General features: G+C 35.7%; 1 protein-coding gene across 7 annotated transcripts in view; it reads right to left on the reverse strand.

Moving 5' to 3' along the window:
- The window catches only part of MAP4K3 (mitogen-activated protein kinase kinase kinase kinase 3), a 187,448-nt gene that overhangs the window by 78,326 nt on the left and 90,918 nt on the right, over positions 1–18,204 (reverse strand). For all 7 annotated transcript variants that reach the window (XR_005372332.1, XM_038561331.1, XM_038561329.1 and 4 more), the window contains 2 exons: positions 13,640–13,730; positions 2,078–2,142 (listed from right to left, as the gene is read on the reverse strand). Coding sequence is in view for 6 of the 7 variants with exons in the window: in XM_038561331.1 (XP_038417259.1) it covers positions 2,078–2,142; positions 13,640–13,730 (156 nt within the window). In the remaining variant the exon portion in view is untranslated. The remainder of the gene's footprint in view (positions 1–2,077; positions 2,143–13,639; positions 13,731–18,204) is intronic.

The following is an 18,204-nucleotide window of genomic DNA, read 5'->3' on the forward strand; positions in this document are numbered from 1 at the left end:
AAGTGCAAAATATGCAGCTGAACTTAAGAGACATGGAGAAGGTCTAATGTATACCTAACCTAATTGATATTCTATTTTTTTTGTTTTTTTTTTTAATTGATATTCTCAAAGGAAAAATCAAAGAGACTGGGTTAGAAAAGATTTTAAGAGATAGTAATTAAAGAAAAAAGAGAGTAATTGACAATGATCCAGGCTTGATGAATAAATTAAATCCTCTCAGGTAAGGATTTTAAGTCCTAAGCAAGAAAAATGTAAATCCATGTTTAGATACTAAAAACATAAAAAATTAAGAGGAAGAAAAGTCTTAAAATCAATTAGAAAGGAAGAATAATATGTAGTTGGAGTGACAAAAGATACCAACAACTATAGAAGCTAGAAGACAGTGGTCTAGTATCTTCAAAATGCTGCCAGAACATATCTGCTTCTACCCCCCACTGAAACTACGATTGAAGAGTGAGAGTCAAACACTGAGAGACCCAGCAGAAACAGCTTCAGGATGAAGGAAATTAAATAAGTGAGAAAAAGGGAAATAGCTTCTTGAATTTAGAATGCAGATAACATAAGCTTCCAGAAATACTGTGTATGTTCTGCAATGCAAAATAAGGCCAAATATTTCTCAATTTTCACTGAATCTCTGAAATCAAAATGTCATTAATAAAAAAATTCTCAAATATAAAGAACAGCCATACATAATAAAAAATATTCTCAGAAAAGAAACACCTTCTCATAAAGCAGAAATATTCTCATGTTCTTCCATCTGGCTTTCCTAGGCTCCCCATATCTGACCCTATTCCCCAATAGGGAATAGATTGCATACCAGTATGAGTGATCTCACATGTCATACCTTCATGTCACTGTATTGTTGTTTCATCTCCTAGAATGTCCTACCTCTTCTACTCAAAGTTTATATATCTTACAAAGACCAATTAAAAACCCATTTTCTTCATTAAGCCTTTGAAACCAATTCCAGAAAATCTATCATTTCCATTCTCCCATTCCAACTATAGTTAGTAGTACCTTAAAATACTATTATGTCAATATTATGGTAAGGAAAATCTACACCAAGAAGATACAGTAAATTGAGTGAAATGGAGACAGTAAAATTCCTAATCAAAGAGTCTTTTAACATCTGCTTTATTACAATCAGCCCCCCAAATTACATAAGGGGCCCTAATGGGAAAATCTGAGCCCAAATACCATATCAAGAAAAATGAAAATTTTTTCCAAAATAATTTCTCATAAAATTGACATATGACTTAAGACATTATTTTATTTTACATTAATCAAAAAGCACAGCTTCAGTAAAAGAATAAACCTACTCTGCAGTTTGTGACAATTACCCATTAAAAGAACCAGAATGAGACAGGGAGAGAAAGAAAAGACAAACACTGTCATTGTACTTTACAAATCTTTCTTAAATATTCCACTAAAATCTCAATTTAAAAAAGATTTAAGGGGATCCCTGGGTGGCGCAGCAGTTGGCGCCTGCCTTTGGCCCAGGGCGCGATCCTGGAGACCCAGGATCGAATCCCACATCGGGCTCCCGGTGCATGGAGCCTGCTTCTCTCTCTGCCTATGTCTCTGCCTCTCTCTCTCTCTCTCTGTGACTATCATAAAATAAAAATAAATAAATAAATAAATACATACATAAATATTAAAAAAAAGATTTAATTTCTCAGAATCTAGTATTTGAAAAAGTAAACAATTAATTGATGATTCTTGAATATATGAGAGTAAAATCAATTATCTTTGTATTAATACTACTCATGTATTAACTGGATATTCTTTTGGCTTAGTGTTCACAACCAAGGCCTTTATGTATTTTTTTTACAAATCTGAGTTTGAAATTTTGAACTAATTATACATATCTTCTTTAAAATCAGCAAATAATTCAACTGCACATAATTTTGCAACCTATAAAGCAAACGCTCCTTTCATTTGTATAGATCTTAAATTCTTTTATATATCTAATAATAAAACATACCTTCCTCAAAGCAACATTCATGCTTTAATACAGTAAATAACTATATTTTAAGAAATTCTACTTAATTTGTATAAAACATAACTTTTGCCTTACCATGATAAATATCCTGTAAAGAACCACCTCCACAAAACTCCATGCAAATCCAAAGTTTATCTCGCCTACGAAGAGAAAATAAGCATGTATCACATTGTCATGATTAAAATTATGTGAGGTAACAAGTATTTTAAGATTGTATCCTATAATCTTGAAAAAAACCACGTAAATGAAAAGCGCTGAGAAAAAAGCTAGTTAATCTCTATCAGTAAAAGAATTACTTAATATGTTATCATAAGGCAACTCAAGATTTTAATCCTTAAAATACATCATTTGTAGGATATAAAGATGTCATCAGGTTCATTCAAATGAGAGAAAATTTCCCTTTAGTTAAAAGCTTCTTACCATGTACCCAAAGATGGTATTATAAAAGTTAAATGTTAATTAAAACATTCATACCAAAAACTATGTAGAAAATTCACTACAGAATGGTAATATATCTCAAAGCATATCACTTTAACAGTGTCATCATCAACAAAACAGACGAATGTATACTTTACCCTCACACCTAGATTCAACCAAGGTCTTTCCAAAATAATCTGTTAAAATTTATCACTGTCTTTAGATAGCATTTCTCTCTCACACTCACTTAAGATACCATCATCACACTCACAGGAGAAATGATTAGCAAAATTTAATAGCTTATTCCTTGGCTCAATCATTCACTACTTCATCTCAAAGTGTATCAAGAAATGTAGTATTCTCATGGGACAGAGATGGACTAGAAAGTCTCTGAACTCAGCAAGTTCAATAGAATGCAGAATATTCTGCCTTAATATGTCTTTCTCACCACTGCATTCACAGTACCTAGAAGAAAAGCCAGCAAATATTTCATAAATGAATGAATGCAAGAGTGACTGAAAGAATAAACATATGGGTTAGATACATCAAAAGTCAGCAAACCACGGCTAATGAGCCAAATACAGCCTGCTGCCTGATTTGTACAGCTCATGAACTAAGAATGGTTTTTATATTTTGAAATCATGGAAGGGCAAAAGTCAAAAGAAGAATAGCACATGACAATTACAAGAAATTTAAATTTTAGTCTCCATACAAAGTTTTCTGGAAACACAGTCACCTTCATTTATGTTTACATTTGTACTAAAGCAACAGAGTTGAGTAACTATGACAGAGAGAAACCGACAAAGCCTAAAATATTTACCATATGGTCTTTTACAGAAAAGACCCTGGATTAGATTATAATTTCATTAAGTACATAATCTAGGCATGTATAAAGTTCTATGAGAACCCAGAGGTAAGAATACCTAGGAAAGTCAAGGGAAATAACTAGGGAGGAGATACCATTTGAGTTGGGTCTTGAAGTAGGAATTCATCACAGAGACAGGGGACTCTGAGCAGAGAATGACAATTTGACAGAAGATGCCACAGTTGAGAGACTGTGGGTGATATAATGTGATTGGAACACAGAGTAGCTGAAGAGACAATGGCAGGAAAGGAAGCGAGAATAGGTTGGATCACACTGTAAAGCAACGCTTGGTTTGTAAGCTCCTCAGTTTAGTTACCTTCATCTAGATGATCTCTACTTAATTCTTTTAAAATGTGCCATCCAGAATCAAGCATTATTCCAAGTGTTGCATAAACAGTTCATAAAAAGTGGAGCTGTTAATCAGGAGTAGATCACATATGGTGGTATTGGTGAGATTAACCAGACCTGAGAGGTGGAGCTGACCTGGGTGAGTGCAATGGGACAATGCAGCATGTAACAAGGGAACACAAGTATCCAAGCATAAAGGTTGGCAAACTTAAGAGTACAGAGTGAAAAAATTACCATGGTTCTAAAGGCAAAGCTGCATATCCTGAGGACCAGAAGAAATCTAAAGTCACAATAGTATCTAAATTTCACAGAAACCTGAAGTCACTTTAGTATCTAAAATCCACCTACCAATGAAAGAAACTGAGGCATGACAGTATGGTATATAGTATGAGCTATATACCATAAAACCAGTGGCCTGGTTTTAATAACTCTCAGAATGGATGCCTAGTGCTGGCAGATGTGTAGCCTTATCCAAAAGTATGAAGGCATTTATGACTAGTGATTGCTACACAGGGAGAAGTCTGTCTAGCCCAGAGAATCTAACAATTACCTCCTTTATTTGAACACTTATATTTCTATTAACTTGGCTAAAGGCTTATCTTCAGGTTCTTAGCAACTGCTCTTAAAAACTGATTTGCAAGGCTGAAGTGAACTAAAACCTCTGGATCTTTTTTGTATAAATAGTCATCAGATGATTTTCTCCAGCAACACATTTACCTGGTTCATTAAAACTATGCATAGGGCTTTGTCCTTATTTGTTAAATCTCATTCTTTAAAAAAAAAAAAAAAGTAGTCTTGATTCACATACTTTTGTTTCTGACATACATCTTACCAGCTCTCCAACTGTTTTTACTTAAAATACTTGAGCATGGACATTATGACACTCATTTCTAATTGGAAACACCCCTCTGTGCTACTGCCCACACGCTCCAGAAGTGGTTGATTGGAAAGACCCTAAGCAGGGGTCTACCTTCCAGAAGCAGCTACTATAAGGGCTTTGCTTTTAAGCTATTCTGATCTGTATGAGTGAATGTACTAAAGAGCTAAGAAATGTCAGAAATATTTTTTTTTACTGATGACATAAATCTACTCTATGTAGACTGCTTACAATGACCATTTGGTACCTCTCTACCTTTGCTTGAAATAGGGTGTAAGACCTTGGCCAGTCCACCAACCAAAAAACTTTGGAATGAATGCTGCTTTGGCTCCAATTTGATATGTGTAGATAAATGGAAGACAGCACAGCCTGGTCTCTCTAGGTTAGCTGAATCCTTCCTCTAAGAATGGTGATTCTCAAAAGTGTGGTCTGGAGGTCTCTGAGAGCCATTCAAGGGGGTCAGCAAGGTCAAACCATTTTCATCATAACACTAAAAAGCTATTTTCCCTTTATACTCTCATGAGAATCCAGAGGAATTTTCCAGAAACTAGACAAAGTGCTGTTGATGTCATTCCTCCAACAGCTACTGCAATATGTGCTTATGTATTCTTGCTTCAAAATTCTCTGAAGTTTTAATATAGTTATTATCAATAGATAATAACCTACATAATTTAAACAAAAGCTCTTTGTGGTACTCAGTAATTTTTAAGAATGTAAAATAAAAGAGGTTCTAATACCAAAATGTTTGGGAACCACTACTCCATAGTATTTTCACATCTGCCCCCAAATGGACCATGTAAAATACCATCCCAAGTGGTTAAGGAATAGGTAGTGGGTGAGTGGTTGTTTGCAGTCTGCTCAGGATAAAATGAAATAACATGTAAATTGTTTAGTAAAAGACCCAGAATATAAACCCAATTTATATTCTGTAAGCTGTTTTCTACTCCTTTTGTTATAATTCATCTTGTAGTATATTCATGTAAATCACCTAAGTTGTTCCTGGAACTGAACAAAGGTATAAATAAATAAAATTGGCGTTTTCCTTTTTAAGAAAGAAAAAGAGAGATGGAATTGACTAACGACTTCTTACTAAAGTCATGTTAAACACTTCTTTCTTATAAATGCTAATTATCTGATTAATAATTTATCCTAGTCGGAGCTGATGACTGGGATCAAGTTTAACAGTCTACTCTGTAGAAATCACCTTTTTCTTTCCTTTACAAATTGGTCATTGCCAATCCCTAATATTTTGGTGTCTCCCCTATTCGTCAAAAGACACTGATAGTGGATACCAATCCTATCTGTTAACCTTTCAGTATAACAAGATACAATTTATATAAGTCTAAAAGCTTATATTCATTTAAAGTGTCTAGCTGTTTTATAATTATCTCACCTATCTCATGCTTCAATCCCTACGTAGTAATGCTTTTCCTACCCTTTGCAACTTGAAAATAATTCTCCTCAGTAGAGAAAACAGACACAGGAAATAAGTTCTCTGTAATACATATTTCACTATCTCTTGATCCTCTACTTGACACTGTTCTATTCCCTTTTCCCATCCTGCTTAAAAGCATAATTTTCTAGTCATTCTATGTAAAATGACTTTCCCAACTTAAAGGAAAAAAAAAATCAGGATTTGAAAAAATATATATACTACATATATACTCTTTACCTTTTAAGGTGCCTAGAATACTTTTAATTTATATAACATTCTATTTAGTTAAGTCTGGTATTATCAAAAAAAGGTTGAATATTCAGAGTCTATTAGAAAAAGGACTTCCATCTGTTGCATGAATGTCCCTCTTGTGATGACAAATTTGCATCTGCTTTTGGTCATTCACCAAGCCATCTGCCTAACAGGAAAGGACTCGAGTCAATCAGCCCATTTTATGCAGGCCAATACATCCCAAAAATCTTTGTCCCTAGACAGCTACAGTTAACCACTGAGGTAAATATTCAAGGTATCACTATAGGTATTAAATTTCCTCAGAATTCTTTTCTCTTATTTTGTAAAGCTATCTTTTAAGGAAGAGAAAAATAAATAAAACAGGGGAAGTTCACTATTTTAATCTTCTAGTTCAATGTTTACTAGGAACATATAGGAACTAACATTCTAATACTAATTCTATTTCACTTAACTGACAATCTTTTAATTTCTAAAACATACTTTTTAATCTTCCCATACTTTGTAACACATCACAAACTTAAAACTGATTAGACAATACAGACTTATATATTTTGCCCAAATATAACATAACTTAAAAAGTAAAATAAAATGTGAGCAAGATGACCAAGAATCCACAGCTCTAGAATATCTGCTAGAAACTGGCATACCAAATCATTCTCCCTGAGATGGGATGGCCATCCATGCCACCACAGTGCAGTCCCCTCATATCTATACTTAACTGTGGGTTATCTTGCTGAACAAAAGCATTTGCCAATAGCTACTCCACCATATTCAGCAAAAATAATTCAACTTATAACCATAACTGTCAATGTGAAAAATAAAAAATTTAGTAACTGCTAGTTGTTTTAATATAGGGTATTTATGTAAACTGAATTTAAAATATTTTGGCGCATTTTTATTTTAAGATTTTATTTATTTATTTAGAGAGAAAGAATGTATGTGGGGGGGCACAATGGGACAGGGAGAGAGAGAATCTCAAGCAGACTCCCCACTGAGCATGGAGCCCAATGCAGGGCTCCATCTCATGACCCAGAGATTATGACCAGAGCTGAAATCAAGAGTCAGACACTCAACTGACTGAACCACTCAGGTGCCCCCGGTGCATTTTTCAACAGACATGCAAAAACTACTGCCTTCCAAAAGGTTATAAGTAATTCATCTATCTCCTTAACCATTAACAAGGGGTAGTTATTTATTCAGAGATACATATTTATACCTAACAATTAGCCCCCAGTTCAATCTACTAATTTCCAAAGAATGGGTGACTGGACAGCAAACCTACATGAAGTATAGTTCCCATTTAAAAACAATCAATGTATAGGGCACCTGGGTGGCTAAGTCGGGTAAGCTCCTGCCTTTGGCTAGGATCATGATCTTGGGGTCTTGGGATCCAGCCCCATAATCAGGCTCCCTGCTCAGGGAGGAGCCTGCTTCTCCCTCTCCCTCTACTCCTCCCCACTGCGCATACACTCTTTCAAATAAATAAAATCTTAAAAATAAATATTTAAAAAACAATGTACAGTTAAACCAGTTTTTGAAATGCCACATACTGTAGTCTTCTCTTGGAAATTAACAATGACACTGGTAAGTTAAAGGCTCTAAGAAACCCTGCAGTGAAGCAGGGGCTGTTGCCAGAAGGAAAGGAAGAAAGGTGGGGAGAGGAAACAAAAGATAAGAAAGAAAGGAAGAATGGGGATAGTGAAAGTTGGGGAAGTGAAAGGGGAGGAGGAAGAAAGGGATAAAAAAGGAACAAAGAGGAAGAAGAAATAAAACTTCCACTACTTCCCCAAATTATTTATTCCATAGACCCACTTGTTTCAAATCACGTATCAGCATCCCCAGAACTAATGTTCTGTAGGAAACACCGTAGCAACACTGATATAAAGAGGTATTCTCATTATAGAGTTCCACCAATTTTTTTGCTTAAAGCAGTGGTTCTCAACTGGGGGTGATTTTGTCCCTCAAGGAATATTTGGCAATGTCGAAGACATTTTGCGTTGTTAAAACTGGGGAAGTGCTACTGGCACCTAGGAGAGGTTAAAGAAATTGCTAACTATCCTATATGGCCTTTGAAGTAACTGCTATTGCTACTCCTCCTATTGCCCTTGAAGGAAACAAATGTTGTTTGTGGGAGAATAACCAAAAAACTAAAAACAAAACAGGAACACTGGTAGAAAACCGCTGAAATCAGTATGAAGTACCTTAGTTTGGCTAATGGTATCATACTAGTGTTGATTTCCTAGTTTTGACAAATACACCACGGTTCTGTGAGATGTCAGCATTAGAGAACACTGAGAGGAACTCTTCGTATTCTCTTTACAACTTTGATGTAAATCCAACACATCCCCGAATTAAAAGTTGCCTTTTTAAAAAAAGAGGGTAGCTAGGTATAAATTAAAGTGAACTTAACTATAATCTTTATTTCCATAGTGTGAGCATTCAAAAAAAGCATTTCCAGCTATTAAGATCCTGTGGTTTCCCTCTCCAGCTCCATCTCTAGGCTCTGGAAAAAAAAATTCTCCCAGTTTCTATATAACTCAAGAGACAGCCACCTCTTTCCTGGATTACTATAATAAAGGTACTATAATAAATGAACTTACTCCCTGTCTCAATCCGCTATACATCAGGTCCATTCTCCAAAGAATTTATCACGGTGTTACAACCTTTAGCAAAGATGCTCAATACCTACAGGTCCTAATTAAGGGATAGAAAGTTCTTTTTGGCCACATCTCTATAGCCTTACGTATGGTTACTACACCCTTTCCCTTTAGGCTCTAATATGAAACTATTAGTTGTCTCCTGAGCACTTCATGATTTTTTTCATGCATGCATTTCTTTTGCCAGAAATTACGATTTTCTACACACATACACATGCTATAATAAACATCCACTAATACTTTAACACTCAATATTTAGGAATCATATCATTCATAGAGCTTTCTCGGATTCCCTCACTTTGACAAAACTAGATTTTTCTATCATCTTCACCACTTTGGGTCTTATGTGGAAATTATTATTGCACCTAGCATATTTTGTGGCAATTATTTGCTCGTGTGTATTTCTTTTATTAGATTAAGAACTCCTTAAAGGCAAGAGTTGTGTTTTATCAGTCTTTACATCTCCAGAAACCAATACAGCACTCTATATACATCCATTTTTTAATAATGGTGGTGATCTGGGGTGCCTGAGTGGCTCAGTCAGTTAAGAGTCTGCCTTTGGCTTAGGTCATGATCCCAGGGTTCTGGGATCGAGTCCTCCACCAGGCTCCTTTCCTTTCCCCCTGCTCATGCATGTGCTCTCTCAAATAAATAAATAAATAAAACTTTTTAAAAAACGGTGGTGATTTACAAATGTTATGAGATAAATTATGCTCATGCAAAGTTCTGATCTATTCGCTTATCTTTCGAGAGGTATCTGTTGTTTTTCAACTGCAGCTTTAAGAGTTCAAACTGGAGAGAACGGTCTCAATTTTCTTAATTTGTTCTGATAGGATATGTTGGGCTAGGAATGCTTAGAAGGAACCTAAAGAGTCATTACTCACTTAAAAGAAGCAACAGTTAAAGTCTACTGGGAAGAATAGGTCTATGACAATTTAAATCTGCTATTTCATATACACAAAAAAATCTACAAAAAAAATTTTTTTTCTAAAAAAAAAAACCAGGACTATTTTCTTTTATAAACTTCAGAGAGTTTTGTCTATCCAGTCCTTGTTGTACAGTATAGGTACTTAGGCTCTTAACAGACACAGACTTTAAATGATATTGAAGAGTAGGAAATGCCCTATTAAGAATAACACTAGGTATCTTGTCTTTGAGGAGCTCAGTTTCAGGATTTCTTCAAGAAATGAGCATAGCTACTCTATTATAAAAGAGGCTTCTGAACTTAATTATATGCTGATCATCTATTCAGTAAATTTATAGGATAAGTTTGATTTCCTGAAGAGGAAATGTATTAATTTAGCTCAATTTCCTCAAAAAAATTTTTTGTCTAAATTTGTTATAATAGGCTATAAAGGCAATAAGAAGGAAGTTGCTAAGAACAGTATATATTTTAGGGGGATTGTATCAAGTTAAAAAAAACAAGTTCCTTGTCTTCGGTAAAATCATTTGGTAAAGAGAAGGAATCCAAGAAACCATGTTCCCTTTTAGATGAAATCTGGCCGTCCCAGGCTGAGTAATATGGTAGACAGCCAATCAACTATCTAGAGAGCCTGGTTTAAATCCTGGGTTAAAACCAGAGCCTAGTTTAGATCCATCCATCTTTGGATGACCTAAAGAAGTCATCTGATGCAGCATCCCATTTTCTCATCAGTAAAAAGAGTGGGCCTATGTGACAATATCCCTTAGTTCCTTCCAGCTCTAATACTTGGAAGCCTAATCATTAGTATTCTGCACTCCAAATTTGACTGAGTCTGGACTTTAATTAGGAAAAAAGGGAAGAATCACTATAGAAAAAAAGAGCTAGAGAAGGAAAGAATTAATTGCTGTTCTGTTATACTACTGTTTGCTTTCCTATCACTTTCATCAGTTACACCAGTTACAGAATAAAACATCTATTTAAACCTGCATTTCCTATGTTGGATTATACAAGTCCAAACTAACAGATAGCCCTATTGAAAAAAATGACTCCAATTTTGCTGTTTTACTTTGGTTTCTGGGCAATTTTGCTCTGTGTAGTCTTACATTTGGATTAAAAGTACCTTTTAAAAAAATTCACCTAGCTATACACAAAACATAAATTTGTGTACCCTCAGTATGTACATTATGCTCCCAAAAAAGTTTACATTAAAAAAGATATTCAGAATATAGTCAGAATACACATCTCCTGAAATCTAAGAGAAAACACAATTTTTGTTAAGCATAACCTAATTTGCTTTCTCGTAGTATGTCTAGAAGTGAAGGTTAACTCAAGGGGAATTCACATTTTGGTGGGTAATAAGAACAAATCTTTTGCTGCCTAATCTGTACAGGAAGACTCTTATCTAAGTAACCCAGACAAATGTCCAGTTTAGTTTAGTGTTAGGGGTTTTTTAGGGGGTGGGGGTGGAGTTTTATTTGGTCAGCTCTTTCAGCAAGAAAGAAAGATTGAGTCAATCTTTCTTCCACGAGCACAGTATTACAGAGAACTACAACTCTATTCTGTCAGTAACTTGCAGTTGGACTGTAAACTAAATACTTGATATTAAACTCTCTCAAGCACCTTATTTAAAGAATGGAAATAGTATCTACCAAAGTAATATTGATAACAGTGTTGTTGAAAAGATCAAATGAGATATTAACATAACACTTAAAAATAGTTAAGAAGCAGTAATAGCAAAAGTAGTAGTAATAGAGGTTGGTAATTAGGAAGCATTATATCTTAACCACTGTTCTTAACACTTTACATATATTTACCCATTATCCTGTAGCTATCACACCATGTATCTATTATTATCCCCATTTTATAGATGTGGAAATGGAGGTTCAGAGTATTTAGGTAATTTGCTGTAAGTCATTCAGTTAATAAATGGAGTCAAGACTCAACCAACCCAAACAATCTGACTCCAGAACTCAAGCTCTTCACTACCCTATGCGCTATCGTCTCCATGGCAAAAAGACCAAGGTTGCCATATATAGATGGGGCTATCCTGGAATAATAAATTAGGCTTTGAATAGTCCCACAGTTCCAGAAGATTCAGACCATGTTTGAGAAATACCCTTAGATCAACAACTTGTTTGCCCTTGGAGGAGAAAAACATTTTGTGATGCTTCTCAGCCGAATACAAGTAGGTCATTTTGTTAGGACCAGTAACAATAAAATAAATTGTTTTGAAGTGATGGTTTTAATGTATTGGCAGTAATCAATTCTTTTTATTACAAACTTAACTGATTTTTTTTTTTTTAACTTAACTGATTTTAAAATCAGTTTCTGGGACACCTGGGTGACTCAGTCGGTCGAGTGCCTGACTCTTGGTATCAGCTCTGGTCATGATCTCATGGTCAAGGAATCAAGCCGTGCATTGGGATCTGTGCAGCACAGAGTTTGATTCAGATTCTCCCCATCTCTCCCACTCACTCTCTCTCTCTCAAATAAAACCTTTTAAAAAAGAGGGGGGGGGGGCTGTTTCTTTGACTTGATATAGTAATTGCCTGTGCTGAGTCTGTCGTAAAATAAAAATTGATGCAGAAACTTTGTTTCTGTTTGAACCACTCACCATTAAAGTGGTTTTAAATTGGCTGTTATAGAACCCATTCAAAATATATTAATGGTCATTGACCTGAGGGTAGTACCCATCCCTATGTTAAGTAAGTCTCCATTAAACTCACTCTTCAATCTGAATGAAGGTGGGGCAATCAAAACTGTTCAAGAGTGGTTAGAATTGGGCAGCCCTGGTGGCTCAACGGTTTAGTGCTGCCTTCGGCTCAGGGCATGATCCTGGAGACCCGGGGATCGAGTTCCACGTCCAGCTCCCTGCATGGAGCCTGCTTCTCCCTCTGCCTGTGTCTCTGCCTCTCTCTCTGTGTCTCTCATGAATAAATAAAATCTTTTTATTTTTATTTTTTTTAAAAAGAGTGGTTAGAATCAAGAAGAGCTGGTCTGGTTGGCTCTTTGCAAGCTGGCAAGAAAAAAGGCAGAACTGCTCTGTCTTTTCCATATGCTGTGCCTCCATCAGAAGAGAAGTAGGGTTTTTTGTACCTAGATCATAGGACAATGGAAGCTACAGTAAGCTACTTCCTTATATAGCTTATAGTATAACAGAATAAAATGTTGAGTTTTTTTAAGACATAAGAAAACATTCTTCAATCCAATTTTTAAGGAGGAATATTAAAAATAACTAGGTCACAGCATTCAGCTCAAAACTACACACAGAAGTGAACAGAAAAACAGGATTTGACCTCGGGGTCATCCCTGATGGACTGCGGTACCCAACATGGTCCCGCCAAACCAAAAACAGGGGGCCACAATTCACAGTCTAAGTTTACTTTATCACCTGGGAAAGTAAAAAGTCAGTGAAATAATTACAGTTCCCAGTCCTTTGGACAAAATGAAGGGAAGGGATAATGCAGTACCCTGAGGCTAGAAGCACAAAAGAAGGAAAAAGTCTCTACTAAAACCCTAGCAGTTAGAGTGCTCCTGAATTTCTAAATCCACCCAAGTCCAGAAATAAGGGGCAATGAATGGCATGTTTAGATCTCTAGGCTATCACAGGAAGACTAACCATTAAGAGTCAATTTTTACCTGCCAGCCTCCTCACTAAACCACATCCCGAATTCTCCAGAGTACAAGAGAAAAATCACAGACTATGATATTGGTCACAGAATGAACATAAACAGGTCAGAAATAAGTTTCATTCACATGAAAATATCCTCTATCCTCAAAACATAAATAAAATTATAAAACATACGATTAGAGCTAATTTTATTTTGTTAAATGTATCAGGTGATAGGAAACAAAACAATGTACCTGAGATAGCTTCCAAAATAAGCAACAATATTTGGGTGTTTACAGTCTTTCATCATAATAATTTCTTGCTGTACAACTGCAAAGTCTTCTCCTAGAATAAAAAACAAGCATGTTGAATATATAATAGATAAGGTTCAAAATGTCAATTTGTTGGAAAACATAATAATGTTGATGTTATATTTACTATAGTTTCAGTCCTGACAGAAAGCACAGCGATTAAAAGTCTGAACTCTAGTTCTAGACTATCTAGAATCAAATACTAACTCTGTGTCTCTTACTAAGCTATGTGAACTTGAGCAAGTTACTTGACTTTTCTGTGCCAATTTCGTCCTCTGTAAAACAGGGATAAAAATAACAACTTACCTCATAGGGCTGTTGGAAAAGTTAAATGGGCTAATATATGCAAAATGCTTAGAACAGTGCCCAGTACAGAGTAAGTGCTATATAAGCATTTGCTATTATTAGTATTATGTCTTGGATATAATCATCATATAATCCATTGGAAAACATACATGGCTTTTTTCTTTCACCACCAAATAACATTTAATAAAATTTTAGCACAATTTTAGTACAATTTTAGCTTGTGCTAAATTAAATGTTAGGGTAGGAACCCGTATACACCAGGAGTATCAAATATACCTCCACAAGTTCTTGAGCTGTGAGGCCTACACTCCAGCAGTACTGGATTACCTGATGGCCCACATACACAGGCTTCTCCTGGATGCAAGGGCCTTGTTCCTACTGTACTGGGATGCAGAACTGGATTGTATTTAGCCTGGTGGGACTATTAGTAAATAATCTCTCTCCTTCTACTCCCTTCTTGCCCAAATTCTTCAAAATAAGATCTGGCAATCCTATAGCAGTATCACATGCTCTGGCTCTTGAAAGAACACTTTTGATAGAGAGAAACAGAACTACAGTGAATGCAAATGTGGTGAACCAGAGACTATGCAGAAAGAACAAATGGAAGTACTTATCATTTAAATGAAAGTAGCTCTGCACCACTAATTCAGTTTTTAAAGCATTATATACTATGAACAGCCTGATTAAATATATATTAGTGGCAAAGTAAGGAAAAAGGTTTCCTAAGTTAAAGCACAAATCCTATTAGGTCATTATGGAAGCCCTGATATTTTCTTGCCTTGGCATTTTCCTACGATAAACTGAGACTTAAAGTAGCCTACCCATGAACCATTTGAAGCCAGTGTCAAAACTCATCTCACTGCCCCAGTTACAAGGGAAGAAGTAACAGAGAAAAGACAGTATGTCAGGTTCTTAATTTCAGCAATGAAGTGAGTACAAAAATCAAAGATTTCCAAAGGAAGAAAAACAGGAAATTTTTATGCTTCCAAAATTTCAGAAGAAAACCACTGAATGAACTACAATCTTCTTCTGAGTTTACTTCACACCATTAAGAATTCCTGATTTTCATTATATTAAGAAAAATCCAGTTAGAAAGAACAACAATAACAACAAAAAACTAATTAGGAATGAAAAAAAGCCAAATAAACTAATATCAATTTTCAGGGATATACTAAATATTTTGAAAGTTCTTCACCTTCCTCTCAATTGTACTTGACTGGAAACAGTGAAGGGGTTACATGAGATCAAAGTTAATCCAGTCAGAATAAACTCTAGGACTTTAGTTTGATGGTTAAGGATAGCAACTCTCTTTCTGGGGGGTAGTCATTGCACAATTTAAAGGGAGCCAGCTTTAGAACAAAGTTGATCAGCAAAAACCATGGGGGAGAAACAGGAAAATGGGAAGGAGGAAGGCTCACCTGAGCCTCTATAGCAAGCCTCATCTGCCTCTGTAAGCTTCAGATACACCTGCACATGATCAATAAATTCCCTGAACTGTTTAAACTACCTTGAGTTGTGGTTTCTGTTACAACTGTAAGCGTCACATCTTCTACTATGATCTTTGCACATATGACACTGCATCAATGTCTGAATGGCTACATTCTCACTAGAATATTATATCCTCTAAGAGAGGACTACGCCTTAATCATTTTTGTATCCCTAGCAACTAATATGTAAGCAATAAAACTGTTGCCTAAATAAATCTATGATACAAGATAATTCCTCTACATGTTGACTCTAAATCAAAAATGTCTGTTTTTTGGTTTAATTTCAACCAGTTATTAACCATGCTTATACAACTGATTGCTTATTTGCTACTTCTGTGTTTAACAAAAGTCTGTGAATGGCTTTAAGTCTTCAACTACATCTTTCCCAGGAAAAGGTGTCAAACCAAAGTGCTTCCTATTTTCCTATGAAGTCATTTTCTATGTGACTATGATGCCCAAGTTAAATTCAAATTTTTGTGGGAAAAAAATTTTTTTTTAATTTTTTTTTTTTTATGTATTTATGATAGTCACAGAGAGAGAGAGAGGCAGAGACACAGGCAGAGGGAGAAGCAGGCTCCATGCACCGGGAGCCCGATGTGGGATTCGATCCCGGGTCTCCAGAATCGCGCCCTGGGCCAAAGGCAGGCGCCGAACCGCTGCACCACCCAGGGATCCCGTGGGAAAAAATTTTCAAAGAAAAAAAATCCACAGCTCAATCTTTTTAAAAAGATTTTATTTACTTATGTATTCATGAGAGACACACAGAGGCAGAGAAATAGGCAGAGAGAGAAGCAGGCTCCCTATAGGGAGCCTGATGAGGGATTGATCCCAGGACCCCAGGATCATGACCTAAACAGAAGGCAGATGCTCAACCCCTAAGCCACCCAGGAGCCCCACAGTTCAATTTTTGAAGGTAATTGAAAAAGCCAAATTTGGGAAGGAAAAAAGAAAAGAGTTTCTATATGGCAATAATCCAAAAGAGCCTAATAGTTCTAAAGTACTTTCTTCAAAGCTCCAGAGAAATATACTCCAAAGAATAAACAGGTACCCCCACCCAAAATAACTAGCACACTTAAATTGGATACTGTAGAACAGTATGGTTAGGCTAGATACATAATCTCTAAAAATTCTTTCCAATTCTGAAAGTCTAGGATTTTTTATTAAATTTTTAGACATTAAAGTGAAGAACACATCTGCCAAAAAATGGCATAAAGAAAGGCAGGCAGGCAAGCAAGCAGGCAGGCAGGTAGGTAGGCAGACAGGAAAACAGAAAGAAACCCTAATTGAGAAAAACAGGCAGGCCTACAAGCAGAGCAGATCACGAATAAATCCAAGTAAACAAAAAAATACAAAGACTTGAGAAGTTCTTAGAATAAACATGACATATATTTAGTGTTCAATAAATGTTAATTATTTGCAGCAGGCTAAAATAATAGCCCCAAAAGTAGAAAAGTCCTAATCCCTAAAACTTGTGATATTACCTTATATGGCAAAAAGGATTTTGCAAATATGATGAAATTATGGAACTTGAGATAGGGAAATTATCCTGAATTATTTAAATGTAATTACTAGTGTACTTGCAAGAGGGAATCAGAGGGAGACTGGAGTATAAGAAGACAAGAAGCAAAATATTATGCTTTGAAGATAGAGGAAGAAGCCAAGAATTAAAGGAGTACAGCTCTAAAAGTTGGAAAAGACAAGGAAACGCAATCCCCCTTAAAGTCTCCAGAGGGAATGCAGCCCTATTGACACCTGGATCTTGACCAGTGACACACACTTTGGATTTCAGAGTTCCAGAACTCTAAGAGAATCAATTGTGCTTTTCCAGGCACCAAGTTGGTGGTAATCCGTTACAGTAGCCACAGGAAACTAATACACTATTACTATCAGCATTACTATTATTGTGACAGAACTGGCTAGCCATTCACAAATAATCAGTGTTCTCCCTTCCATTGCATAGAAGTTACTGGTGGCAGTCAAAGACAACTCTCCCCTCAAGATGAACACTAATGTGCCCAAGAGACTAGTTCCTGCCAATGCAAAGTGAGCAAAAGTAAAATGTACTTATCCCACTATTTATTTACCTATAAGCAAACTACATAACACTGTGAGGCCCTAGGAAATACAAGAAGTCTGGGTCCCCGAGTCACTAAAAGGAACAAAGTCATCCAACACATTAAGCATCTGCACTGAACTATTACATAAACTTAAAATAAGACTTTATTATATTAAGTCACTCATAAGTTCTAGTTATTATAGTAAACATTATCCTATGCTGATATAATAACTACCATCCATTTGTAAAAAAAAAAAAAAAAAAAAAAAGGTTGTCCATAGTAGGTGCTTCACAAATGTTTTCGTGGATTAACAAGATTAGTCCCTCTATTTGATAGAGTACAGAACCAGATTATAGGCATTTCTCTCTATTTGGTAGATAATGCTTGCCTGTAAACAGCTATATTTAGCCATATGTATGAGAATAAAAGAGGAGATTTGAATGTCATGGGGGTGAAAGCTACAATGAAACACAGAACCTCTAGTACCTCCTTGCCTTTTAGATACCAACTGACAATCACTGCATTTCCAACAGTTCATAAAATTCTTTCTTTTTTGACAAAATAATACATAATCTTAAATTGAATGCATATTCAACTGACTGCCATTTTGGTATACCTAATTATTTTCACTGGTGTAAACTAGCCACATTTATAAAAC

Source organism: Canis lupus, chromosome 17 (assembly GCF_011100685.1).
Source record: "Canis lupus familiaris isolate Mischka breed German Shepherd chromosome 17, alternate assembly UU_Cfam_GSD_1.0, whole genome shotgun sequence".
Classification (NCBI taxonomy): Eukaryota; Metazoa; Chordata; class Mammalia; order Carnivora; family Canidae; genus Canis; species Canis lupus.